This window comes from Arabidopsis lyrata (genome assembly GCF_000004255.2).
Source record: "Arabidopsis lyrata subsp. lyrata unplaced genomic scaffold ARALYscaffold_6, whole genome shotgun sequence".
NCBI lineage: Eukaryota > Viridiplantae > Streptophyta > Magnoliopsida > Brassicales > Brassicaceae > Arabidopsis > Arabidopsis lyrata.
Genome location: NW_003302550.1, coordinates 22,195,103 through 22,207,240, shown reverse-complemented (window position 1 = coordinate 22,207,240; position 12,138 = coordinate 22,195,103). Strand labels below are relative to the sequence as shown.

At 36.7% G+C, this 12,138-nt stretch overlaps 2 protein-coding genes across 2 annotated transcripts; both read right to left on the bottom strand.

The window, feature by feature from the left end:
* Nucleotides 1–7,577: 7,577 nt before the first annotated feature.
* LOC9308734 (B3 domain-containing protein At4g05630) lies at nt 7,578–8,186 on the bottom strand. The gene has a single exon (XM_002872619.2). It carries the CDS (start codon nt 8,085–8,087, stop codon nt 7,713–7,715), a length of 375 nt encoding a protein of 124 aa, XP_002872665.1. The 5' UTR covers nt 8,088–8,186; the 3' UTR covers nt 7,578–7,712.
* Nucleotides 8,187–9,247: 1,061 nt separating this feature from the next.
* On the bottom strand, nt 9,248–9,755 carry LOC9308733 (putative B3 domain-containing protein At4g12617). The gene has a single exon (XM_002872618.2). The coding sequence runs from the start codon at nt 9,671–9,673 to the stop codon at nt 9,299–9,301; it is 375 nt and encodes a 124-aa protein (XP_002872664.1). The 5' UTR covers nt 9,674–9,755; the 3' UTR covers nt 9,248–9,298.
* Between the last annotated feature and the right edge of the window lie 2,383 nt (nt 9,756–12,138).

The window sequence follows — 12,138 nt, the reverse complement described above, 5'->3', positions numbered from 1 at the left end:
TGCTACGAGCTGTGAATCGATCATGGCACGGAGTCGTCGGACGTTCATCCCAATTACGAGTCGGAGTCCGGCAATGAGTGCTTCGTATTCGGCGACGTTGTTTGTTGCCGCGAAACGTAGCCGGAAGGACTGCTCTAACATTTTGCCGGTTGGGGAGACGAGCCTGATGCCGACACCTGATCCATGTGAAGAGGACGAGCCGTCTGAATAGAGGGTCCAAGTACCATTCGTCTGATTGGTGTTTAGTGTGGTGTCGTCCGGGTCCACTGCTGGTAATTCGATGATGAAGTCGGCGAGGACTTGAGATTTCATGGCTGGTCGAGCCCGGAAGTCGATATCGTATTCGCTGAGTTCGATGGCCCACTTGGTCATTCTTCCAGAGAGGCTCGGACTGTGGAACGCGGTTTTGATAGGTTGGTTTGTAAGCACGGCCACGGTATGAGACTGGAAGTAGGGACGCAACTTCCTCGCTGACGTAACGACTGCTAGCGCAGCTTTTTCCATTGTAGGATAGCGAACCTCGGCCTCGATTAGCGATTTACTTACGTTAGAAGATTGGCCTCTGTTCGCTGCGGTTGTCTCGTACTAATACCCCGCTGACGGCCCAATTGGATACAGCTATGTATAAGAATAAAGTTTCACCGTTCTCCGGTTTTGCGAGTACCGATGGCGTCGTCAGATACGTCTTGAGTTCGGCGAACGCTTTCTCGCTTGCGTCGTCCCAGGTAAACTTGTCTCTCCGCTTTAGGAGGTTGTAGAACGGCAAACATTTGTCCGTCGACCTCGAGATGAATCGATTGAGGGCTGCGATCCGGCCGGTCAGCCGTTGTACTTCCTTGGCGTTTCTGGGAGAGGGTAACTCCAGTATAGCGCGAATTTGTTTTGGGTTGGCTTCTATCCCTCTCTTGGTGACGACGGAACTCACCGGAAGTTACCGCAAACGTACATTTGGCCGGGTTCAACTTCATTTGGTATTTGTTTAGCACGTCGAAGCATTGTCGGAGGTTTTGAACGTGGTCGTCAGCTTTCAATGACTTAACGAGCATGTCGTCGATGTAGACTTCGACAGTTCGGCCGAGCTGTTCGGCGAACATTTTGTTGACGAGGTGCTGATACGTTACTCCGGCGTTTTTCAGACCGAAAGGCATCACCTTGTAGCAGTACGTTCCGCGATCGGTGATGAAGGACGTCTTTTCCTGTTCGTCTTTATGCATGAGAATCTGGTTGTATCCAGAGAAAGCGTCCATGAACGACAGGAGCTCGTTCCCTGCTGTGGCTTCGACGAGCCGGTCGATATGCGGTAAAGGGTAGCTATCTTTTGGACAAGCCTTGTTCAGATCGGTGAAGTCGACGCACACCCGCCACTTACCATTCTTCTTTTTGACTACGATGGGATTTGCCAACCACTCTAGATATCGGACTTCGATGATGGAGCCGACGCCTAGTAGCTTTTCGACCTCGTCATTTACTGCTTTGGCTCGTTCTGGACCCAATTTGCGTCTTTTCTGCTTAACAGGTTTGAATGTCGGATCCACGCCTAGCTCGTGGGACGTTATCGAGGGGTCGATTCCCGGTATGTCCTCAACGCTCCAAGCGAAGGTTGACCAATTCTCTTTGAGAAGGGCCACAAGGGCCGCTTTGATTTATGGACTAATTTCAGCTCCGATGCCAACGCAACGTAGTGGATCCGACGCATCGATATTCACAAGTTCCGTTCGACTTAGCTCTGATTCCTCGTAGGATTTGCCCGGTGCCTTTGCTACTACGGAGCTGGGCGCGGGCTCCTCTTTCTTTGGTTGCTACAATTTCTTTTCGGCGCAGTTCTTGTGTTCGATCAGAAAACACGTCCGCGCTACTTGCTGATTTCCTTTGAGAGTGAAGATTCCCTGATGAGTGGGAAACTTGACGCCATGGTGGTAGGTGGATGTGACGGCCTGCATTTGATAAAGCCACGGTGTCCCCAAGATTACATTGTATATCGTCGGTTTATCGATGACGACGAACTTAACCCAGGCGATCGTACCGCCGACAAACGTGGGTAGTTTGATAGTGCCGAGAGACATGATGAAGTCGCCATCGAACCCAGCCAATGGTCGAGAGCGCGGCTTTATACGCCGGTCGGCTACGTTCATCGCGGTGAGGGTATCTTTAAAGATTAGGTCAACTGAGCTGCCTGTATCGATCATGACGCGCGTAACTCGGCTATCGCTGACGATTAGCTCGACAACTAGCGGATCGTTGTGGGGGAGATCGACTCCGACAAGGTCGTTTTTCGTGAAAGAAATAAGTTTGATCTCCACGGAAGGTTGGCTCGGCATTACTGGCCACGTCTCCATCATTTCGGCTTTCTTTCGGTACTGCTTGATCGAACGGACTGAATCATTGCAATTTTGGAGGCCGCCCATGATCATATGAACTTGTTGGACGACGTTGGGAGCGTCAGCGATAGCTTTGCCTTGGCGTTGTCTTTTGGCCGGATCGTTTGTTTGGTCGTCGTTTGCAACGGCTCCTTCAGCTCGGTCCTGAAGGAATTGTCGAGCGGTTGTTTCGTTACGTCTTTGATTTTTATTACTCCCTTGGGCACGATCGCATTCGATGGTGATGCCACCGCTCTTATACTTAGCCATGAGGAGTCCTTGCAGGTAGCGACAGTCCTCCGTCGCGTGGGCCTTGCTTTTATGATACTCGCAATACACCGGCCCTGTAGTAATGGCATCGGAATCTCTTGCCCATTTGTTCCATTGTTTGGGTGCCGTGCCTTCACTATTTATGACGAACGTGGCCGGCTTTCTACCTTGGCTCGTATTGCGGTCGAGATGCTGTCTTGGCTCCGCAGGTTTTGCCACAGGAGCTTCTTTCGGCGCCGATGCCTTTGTCACTCCGTGTTTTCGTGACAGAATGAGCCACTCCTCCTCTAATTCGATGTACCTCGTTGCTCTATGAAGTGCGTCCTCGAGCGTGTTCGGGACATAGAGCGTGATATTGTCCCTAAACTTAGAGTCGTACCACACTGCGTTGCGCAAAGCTACGATTGCGGCTTCGTCTGGGACGACGATCCGGGTAATGACGTCCTTGAAACGGTCGATAAATAATCGGAGGGACTCCGTGGGTCCTTGCGCAAGGGACCATAGGTCGGCATTGGTCGTCTGGTTTTGTATGAGCGGCGAATAATGTTTGAGAAACGTTACGGACAGTTCACGATAACTGCTGATTGAGTTCGGCTTAAGTCTTGAGAACCAGTTGAGGGCGGCACCGGTTAGATGCTCGGTGAAAATCTGGCATTGTCCTGCTTCGAAGTTCTCGTCGGTTAGTTCGGCTCGGTTGATCGCGATGCCGAATGATGTTAGGAATTCTTTTGGATCGCCCTTTCCGTTATAGGGCTCGAGCTTTATCTTTTGGCGCCCTCGGAGTGAGATGCTAGTTATTCTTCGAGTGAAAGGAGTTTGCTGTGTTTCTTCAAGGACGCGGTCGAGTTCCGGTGCGGCGCTCGTGGCCTTATGAACCTTTGTGTTCATATCTTGGACAATGCGTCGTAGTTCGGCGAGCTCTAGGTCTCGGGTATTTTCGCTCGACGAAGTGACAGGATGGATTTGCCGGGTCGGCACTTGGTTTCCTTGAGCGGGTCGCACACCTTGCGTCTGACTTGCGTTTAGGTGATTGATTTCATCCTGAGCGCAAGCCTGGGCTGCTGCCAGAGATTCGAGTCGCACGTTCGTCCTGGCCTCTTGCTGGCTCAGGTGCGTGAGGATGTTTTGAAGCAGGTCGTCCAGTTCGCTGCGGTCCTGACTCCTTTGGTTCGTCCCGGCTCTGGTGTTAACCTGTGGGTTCGTCGTGTTACGTCCGTTCGAGGGAGTTATCTGAGCATCAGGACGTGGTGCAGGGTGCGGTCCGGTAGCTGCCGCGATAGGTCCTTCCGGCGTCGGGGGTAGCGAAGGCGGTGCGGCTGCGGGCGTGCATGCTTCTTCTCCCGAGCTGGAGGCACTTGTGCCGAGTGCGTTGTGGAATGCGTCCGTCATCTTTGTTGTTTCGTCGGTTCGTAGTTTTGAGAGAAATCTTCGAGCTTCTCTCCTACCTGGCGCGCCAACTGTTGATCCTCAAAATCACACAAGTACGTATTCGGAGTCTTAAGGGTGAAAGAAGAATCTCTTATTTTAAAGAACGAGCCGACAATTACAAAAATAGACGAGCTAAAAACTTAGAGTACGAGCCGAGCCGCAAAGTGCTCTGACGGTTGTATGATATTCTCTGTAAAAGCGGTTATTTCGGGATCCCTGTACAATCATTCTTTTTTGCCATTTATAGGGTGTGGAAGTAGGGTACACTGTTCGTGCGAAATATCCTTTCTGCCCTTTGGTCGGTGGAAAATTGGGTCTGGGCTTTCCTTTGGCTTCTGCTAAGCCACAGGGGAGCGTGGACCCGTTGAAGGGTTTAGGCCCGTTAAGGGGTTTGGGCCCGAGCCCAAAACCCACCATCAATAGTAATTTAGAGGAAATTTATAAAATAAGCTTATCTTTCTACATATGGCCTGATGCATAATAAACTAATTCTTCTAGCTGCATCAGTCAAGATTCACTATGTATAAGCCTTTTTCTCACAATGTCGATAATTCATCAAAACAGTAGAAGAAAGAGCGCACACGAATTCGAAAGGCATAGGGACTGTAAATAGAGCATCAATTGCCACTTGACCTTTCTCCAAAACTCATGCGTGTTGCATATTTCAAGCAGAGTCACCAGACTCACCACACACCAATGCTGATAGCCACTAGAAGGTAAGTACTTGCCCCACAAAACCGCCAATCTAACATAATTATAATCGACAAACTTAGAGAGCCCTTTCAAACTCTTCAAAGGTTAACCAATATATTATCCTAGAGTGTACCATTTAACTCCAACTAGATTACTATAACAATATAGTACATTATCTATCACGCAATCAGAAACTAAGCCATGCCCATATCCAATATATTTGAATAAAACTTTGTTAGATCGAAGCTTTGATAAAAAAAAACAATATTCATTAGTTTATAAGATTGCAAGCAACAAGCAAGTGAAGGCATTGTAAATCAAGGGAATAGAACAAAAAGTTTTGGTTCGACCAAACTCTCTTAATAATGCATCTTGTTTTTGTTTTTTGTCAGCAAAATGCATCTTGTTATATACTTCATCTTCGGTTCTTCCTATGAATTGTGAGGAGAACTCTCAAAGCAATCATCTTTAGTATGTTTAGTACAAAAAAGCATGTGAACCCAAATTTTATTGTTTAAAAGTTGATAGGGACAGACGCTAACTATCCAACCAATATTTTTAAGTGAAAAATCTGATGACCTTTTTTAAAATTTAATAATTTTGAATAGTTCTGAGAAACTGAGAATCATAATTATAAGTTATAACCCAACCAAAAAAATGTATAAGTTATAGTGGATTTGATTTATCTCTTGTTCTCTTTAGTACCAAACACAGCCCTTGTTCAAGTCCAATACGAATCCCCGAAGAGAGGTAAGTTTCTAGTTCGAACACTTTAAACATAAACAAGAAATTCTCTAGGAAATTAAATTGACCTTATACTTTCAATATTCAAGTTTTTTAGGCCAACGGCTTTGCAAGATTGGTTTAGTTTAAAAGTTTTAGGTTAAATAAAAAGAAAAGATAAAGCTTATGTATCTAGATCTAAATGTCTATCTATGTCTCTCTCTCATGATGAATTTCGGACAAAAAATGTAATAAATATCGAAATAAAGTAATTAGGATTTGGATTAGTTCAGTTTACACGATTTTAATTTGGATTGAATAGGTTCGATCAAACTGGTCATGTTTATATTTGTTATCATACAAACACATGGATATTCCATCTATTATTGAAAAGGAAAAACAACTTGATGAAAACAACATCAAATAGTCAAATTTGCGAAATGAAATAATTAAAAAAAGCAACTAAACATATATGAGAAATGAAGTTCCAAAGATCCGCTCCATCAACTAAGCAATCATGAGTAGCTGGAAATTAAATCTAGAGTTATAGGCATCCGACCAAAATCCTATAATATCTCCTGTCTTGTAATTTTTTCGTTGGAGAACCATACTCCATCCATGAAATTGGAAATTTCCATCTGCATCTTCTTTTACGGTAAGAGTTGTTACAACTTCAGTATCAAAATCAAAAAAGTCCAAATAACCTATGAAATTATCAGGCAGGAAAGGTAACATTTTGTTTTCTACTATTTCTTTTGGAAACGTTATCATATTACTCAAACCTATGTCTGATGGTGTTAACGTTATCAGGATGTTCCAAGGGCTGTCCGCATCAAACGGCTTATCTGGATACAGCTCGGTATCTACCATGAGTTAGAACACAAAGATATATGGATATCGGTTTTTAAGTATTCTTTACTTCTTAGAGATCTAGGTAATATTTGTGTTAATATTTGTTGTTTATGTGTTAAGCATATCTATTATTTATATATAATGACAATAAGTTGTGTCGAGTGGGTAATTGTAATTAAGATCTTGTCACTATATATATAAAAAAAAAGATTTCTTTAATGATTTTCATTGGATTCACTATTAATTGAATTTGATTTTTTTTTTCTTTTTTTCTTTTCTTTTCTTTTTTGACAGAAATTGAACTTGATTTCTCATTACCAAAGTAACACTAATTTTGTCTAATTTTCATAATAATATGACATATATAGATTTATAGTTAACTGAATTCTAACACTTGCTAAAGTAAACTAAAATTTCGACATACATTGCCAGTAAAAATACAAATCGCTTGAGGGATAGTACGAGCCTGCGGCCCAAGAACCTCCCAATTATAAGAAAATGAAAATACTAATAAAGTGAACCCTCAAACTATTAATTAAGAGAAATACCTTATAATAGCACTAAAAAAAAATTTTATAGACAATTATATCTCACACTCCACAAATTTTCAAAATTAGCATTAATGAATCTGCACATAAATATTTTACCCTTATCCAATTATGTAAAATAATAAAACTATTTCTAATTTGAAATTAATATTATAATATGATCGCGTGAAACGTCAATCAAATACTTATATTAGTCATTGAGCTATTTTTGGAACTTTGGAGATTCTGTGCTAAATTTGGTAACAATTTTTATGAAATTTATGAGAATTTCCCAACTATTAATAACTTCAAAAAATATTTCACTTATAAATATTTGTTTGTTCCATTTGTGATTTCTTTCTGAAACTTATTGATGCATGAAATAGTGAGTAAGATCGACTTAGATCAAGAACAACGATTGTATAACCTTGATGCCATTGGAATTATAGGAACTAGAACATCACATGTCATACTAGTTAAATTACCGTAAATTTATTTTTAAAAAATTCCACCATTAAAATTGGTGAATTTATAAAATTTCAACTGTTTTCCACCTATAAAATCAATATAAACTTCGTTTTTCAAAATTGTGTATTTTTCTTATGGTTTGCAATCAAAATATCATCTTTAGATTTGAATGTATAAACAAAACATTTGGAGAAAACTCTTTTATTAATTACTCAAATAAATTATCTTACAAAGCCAAATAGATATATTTATAACGATATATAAGAGAAAAACATGTTCTGTAGAAATAGGAATTAAACCAACATAATAAAACAACAACTAATTAACTAGACTCGATCAAACAAACCCGGTATACATATTCGAGAAATGAAGTTGTGACGATCCGCTCCATCAACTAAGCAACCTGTTTGAAATTAAGTCTAGTATGACGAAGATCCCACCAAAATGCAATAGTATCGCCTGCTTTGTAATGTTTTCGTAGGAGAATATCATTCCATCCATGAAATTTAAAATTATTTCCATCTTTTTTTATGATAACAAATGTTGTAATTTTACTATCAATATCATAAATTCCAATCATCTTTGGCTTGTTGGGAACTTGTAACAGTTCGACGAGAGTACTTATCTCCATGAAAGGAAATAAATTGGTTTCTAGTAACGCTTTTGGCATCATGATCGTAGTACTCATATCGACGTCAAATGGTGACAACGTTATCATGATGTTATGTGGGTTGTTTGCCTCATACGGCTTATCTGGAAAAATCGCCATGAGCTAGAACACAAAGAAATATGTAAACCGGTTTTTAATGTTTCTTACTCCGTAAAGATTTATGTAAGGTTGTTTTTGTATGACAAAATTTTGTCTGTGTGTTAAGGATATATATAATGACAATATGTTTTAGTTATGCGTGGTTAATTGTAATTAAGTGACTCTATACATTACTATATTTCTATGAGTATCATTAGATTCATTATTAACTGAACATGCTTTCTCTTTCAACAAAATTAATAGTAAGGTTTTAATATTTCATAATATTCTGAAAATATGGATTTATAAATAACTTGATTGGATTTATATATATAATTTTTCATTTAAGCCAAAATTTATATGGCACTAACATTTTAGCCAAAATTTATTTTTTCATACAGTACATCTAAAACATTAACATGTGATGTTCTAATTCCAAGAAAGCAATGGCATCAAGGTTATACAATCAACTAATATAAACTTTAGTTTTCCTGTAATAGTATATTTATCTTATGATTTGAAATCAAACGTCATCTTTAAATTTAAATGTCGAAACATATATAATATTTGGAGAAAACTTTTCTCTCGACTCTTTTATTAATCAATAATGGGGTTTTTGCAAAAATGCCATTTTTTCAATGTCACTTTTCAAAAATACCCCTTTTTAAAAACCTTATAAAAATGCTCTTAAAAATATAAGATTTACCCAAATATGTATGTAATATTATTAAAACATACACAAACTACATTTCTATGTATCTAAAATCTTATAAATACTTTATAAATACCTTATAAATGCATTTTAAATACTTTTAAAAACCTTTTTATATATAGTAAAATCTTTGAAAAACCTTAAAAATCCTTTAAAATAACTTGTAAAACCTTTAAAACACCTTATAAAACCTTATAAATACTTGGATCGAGCCTTCAAGTAGTAGTTACAATTCATAAGTACTTTATAAACCTAATCAAACTTTATAAAAATTTCAGATTTAAAAAGAGGCATTTTTGAAAATGGACATCTAAAAAGGGTATTTTTGAAAAGGGGCACACCAAAAGGGGTATTTTTAACAATTTCCCATCAATAATATATATTATCTTACAAAAACAAATTGATCTATTTATAACTATAAAAGAAAAACATAAACTCTAGAAATAGGATCTAAACCAACATAACCGGACTCAGATCAAACCCGGTATACATATGAAGTTGTGAAGACCTACTCCATCAACTAAGCAACATGTTTGAAATTAAGTCTAGTGTGATGGAGATCCCACCAAAATGCAAGAGTATCGCCTGCCCTGTAATGTTTTCGTTCGAGAATATTATTCCACCCACGAAATTTGAAATTATTTCCATCTTCTTTCATGGTAAGAAATGTTGTAATTTTAGTATCAATGTCAAAAACTTCAATCTTGTTACGAACTTGTAACAATTCGACGAGAAAACTTATATCAAAGAAAGGAAATAAGTTGGCTTCTAGTAACGTTTTTGGCACCAATAACGTAGTACTCAAATCTATGTCAAATGGTGACAACGTTATCATGATGTTAAATGGGTTTTCTACCTCGTACGGCTGATCTTCAAAATACCTATTATCTGCCATTAGTTAGAACACAAAATATGTATGAAAATCTTTATTTAATGTTCCTTACTCTGTAAAGATTTATGTTAGGTTATTACCACAAAAAAAAAAAGATATATGTTAGGGTTTGTATTAAGGACTTGTTATATATACTAGATTTTAACCCGCGGTACACCGCGGGGCTATATTTTCTTAAAAAAATCAAAATGTAATTTGTTTGATAGATTATTTTGATTGTTAATTTTAGGATTTCACCCGTGGTATACTATCTTTTATAAATATCAACCCAAACCCGTCCCATCATATTACCCGTCCCGTGAAATTAAACATCATTTAGTTATTTTCTTAAAAAAAATCAAAATGTAATTTGTTTGATAGATTATTTTGATTGTTAATTTTAGGATTTCACCCGTGGTATACTATCTTTTATAAATATCAACCCAAACCCGTCCCATCATATTACCCGTCCCGTGAAATTAAACATCATTTAGTTATTTTTCTTTTTAATAATACTTTTATTTAAAAGCTATATAATTCAAGTCAATTTAAAAATTTCTTTTAAATGGTTCCCATAAGGTATATATACATATATATTAAATTTGTATAGAGTTGAAATAATATTAATATTACAAACTTTTTATATAATTTAAATATTATAAATATTTTTAAAAATATGCAATATATATTTTTTGTTATTGAATAAGAGGATATTATGTGTAAGAAATGTAGAAAATAAGAGTTTAATATTTTTATTATAGAGTCGCAAGAAAAATCTTTTATTTCTATACATGTTATTCGTTTATTAATAATAAAAGAAAACAAATCCTTTAAATTAGATATTAACTAAAATAACCGCACCATAATTACTTATTAAGTAACAACCAATAAATTTCACCAAAAAATAGGTAACAACCAATAAATTCTAAACGCAGTAATTAAAGAATGAGATATTAAAAAAAAATATCAAATAAGATATAAGAATCTTAAAATAATTGAATATCTAAATAATTTAATTGTTAGTGTCGATTTTAATGCCTTCATTAATGTGGATTTTTTTTTTTACAGAAAAATATTTCCTAAAGATTATCACATTAATGATTCAGAAAATTAAGGAAGATATGAATTTATGATTCTCGAAATCGTGTTGGTAATATCTTTAATTAATATTTTTCAAATTTAAATAATTAATGCCAATTGCATTCATCCGTAAATACATTCCAACTCCAGGATTTATTTGCTAAAAGTCATCCAAAAATGTATATATAGATATAACGATAATAAGTTGTAGTTTTAATTAAGAGCTTGTGATTATAAACAGATACGATTTTCTTTCATAAATATCATTAGATTAACAATTAAATGATTAATTGAATATGTTTTGTCTTAACTAAATAACACTAATTTTGGTTAATACATAGTTTGATGTTATCATGACATATATAGATTTATGGTTATTGAATTCTAACACGTGTTAAAGTAAACTAAAATTAGACATATGATTATTTGACATTAGAAAAAAAAAAGCTAACTTGGTTTCTTTCGAAATATATATATCACTTTTAATAAAAATTATATGTCTCAATTTTAATTTCTATTAGACATTTTTTGGTGCATGTACTTGTAAGCTTGCTAATTTAAACTCTGTAAGATACTGTAAGACTTGTTGCTAAATATAACCCATTTTTTTAGGCAAAATATTACTTTATATTAATTAGATGATCACATGTGTTAAATTAATTATATTTTTGGTACATATTGATCACCACAAAATGAAAAATTATATAATAACTCAAACTATTAATTAATTAATTAATTTTCATCGAAAATATCTCATGTCATCATTGTTGATATATATTTTCATAATTTTCAGATGTGTTAATATATAAGTTAACTTTAGACACTAGTTAATTAACCATAAAATAGAATTTCATAGCTGGATTTGATCCTTTGCCTTCTCTGCATTCCCCCGATGTACAAGTACTACATTCACACAGAAGACAATTCAGCCAAACAAATTGCAAAGTCATATGTTGTTAAGCTTTTTGTTGGAACCATCTGTAGGTTCCGACTTCCGTGACCGTGTTTTCTACAAGACATTGTAAATAACTCGTATTTGGAAAACACTTTCTTGATGTTTTGTCGGGCTCAGCAACGAGATTGGAACCCGAAGGTAAAATAGTTTTTATAGGAGTTCTTCCATATACGTTAAGATTGAGAAGCCAAAAACCCAATGAAGGAGAACAAAGTGGTGAAGATTTTATAAAATTTTGTTTTGTTCATTTTTGTTTTGTGCATTAGTTTGCTAAAAGTATTAGGTCTTTGCAACTTCTATTAAATCAGAGTAAAATTTGCATGATAGTTGTTACTAGGACTGGGCAAAATAACCGAACAATAAGAACCGAAGCAAAAAGAACCGAACCGAACCGAAATTTTAAGATACTTAAATGGATCCTAAATTTTAGAACCGAAAGAACCGGAACTGGAAC

Excerpts from the sequence above, each read along its gene's own strand:
- LOC9308734 (XM_002872619.2), bottom strand. The coding sequence starts at position 8,087 with ATGGCGATTTTTCCAGATAAGCCGTATGAGGCAAACAACCCACATAAC.
- LOC9308733 (XM_002872618.2), bottom strand. The coding sequence starts at position 9,673 with ATGGCAGATAATAGGTATTTTGAAGATCAGCCGTACGAGGTAGAAAAC.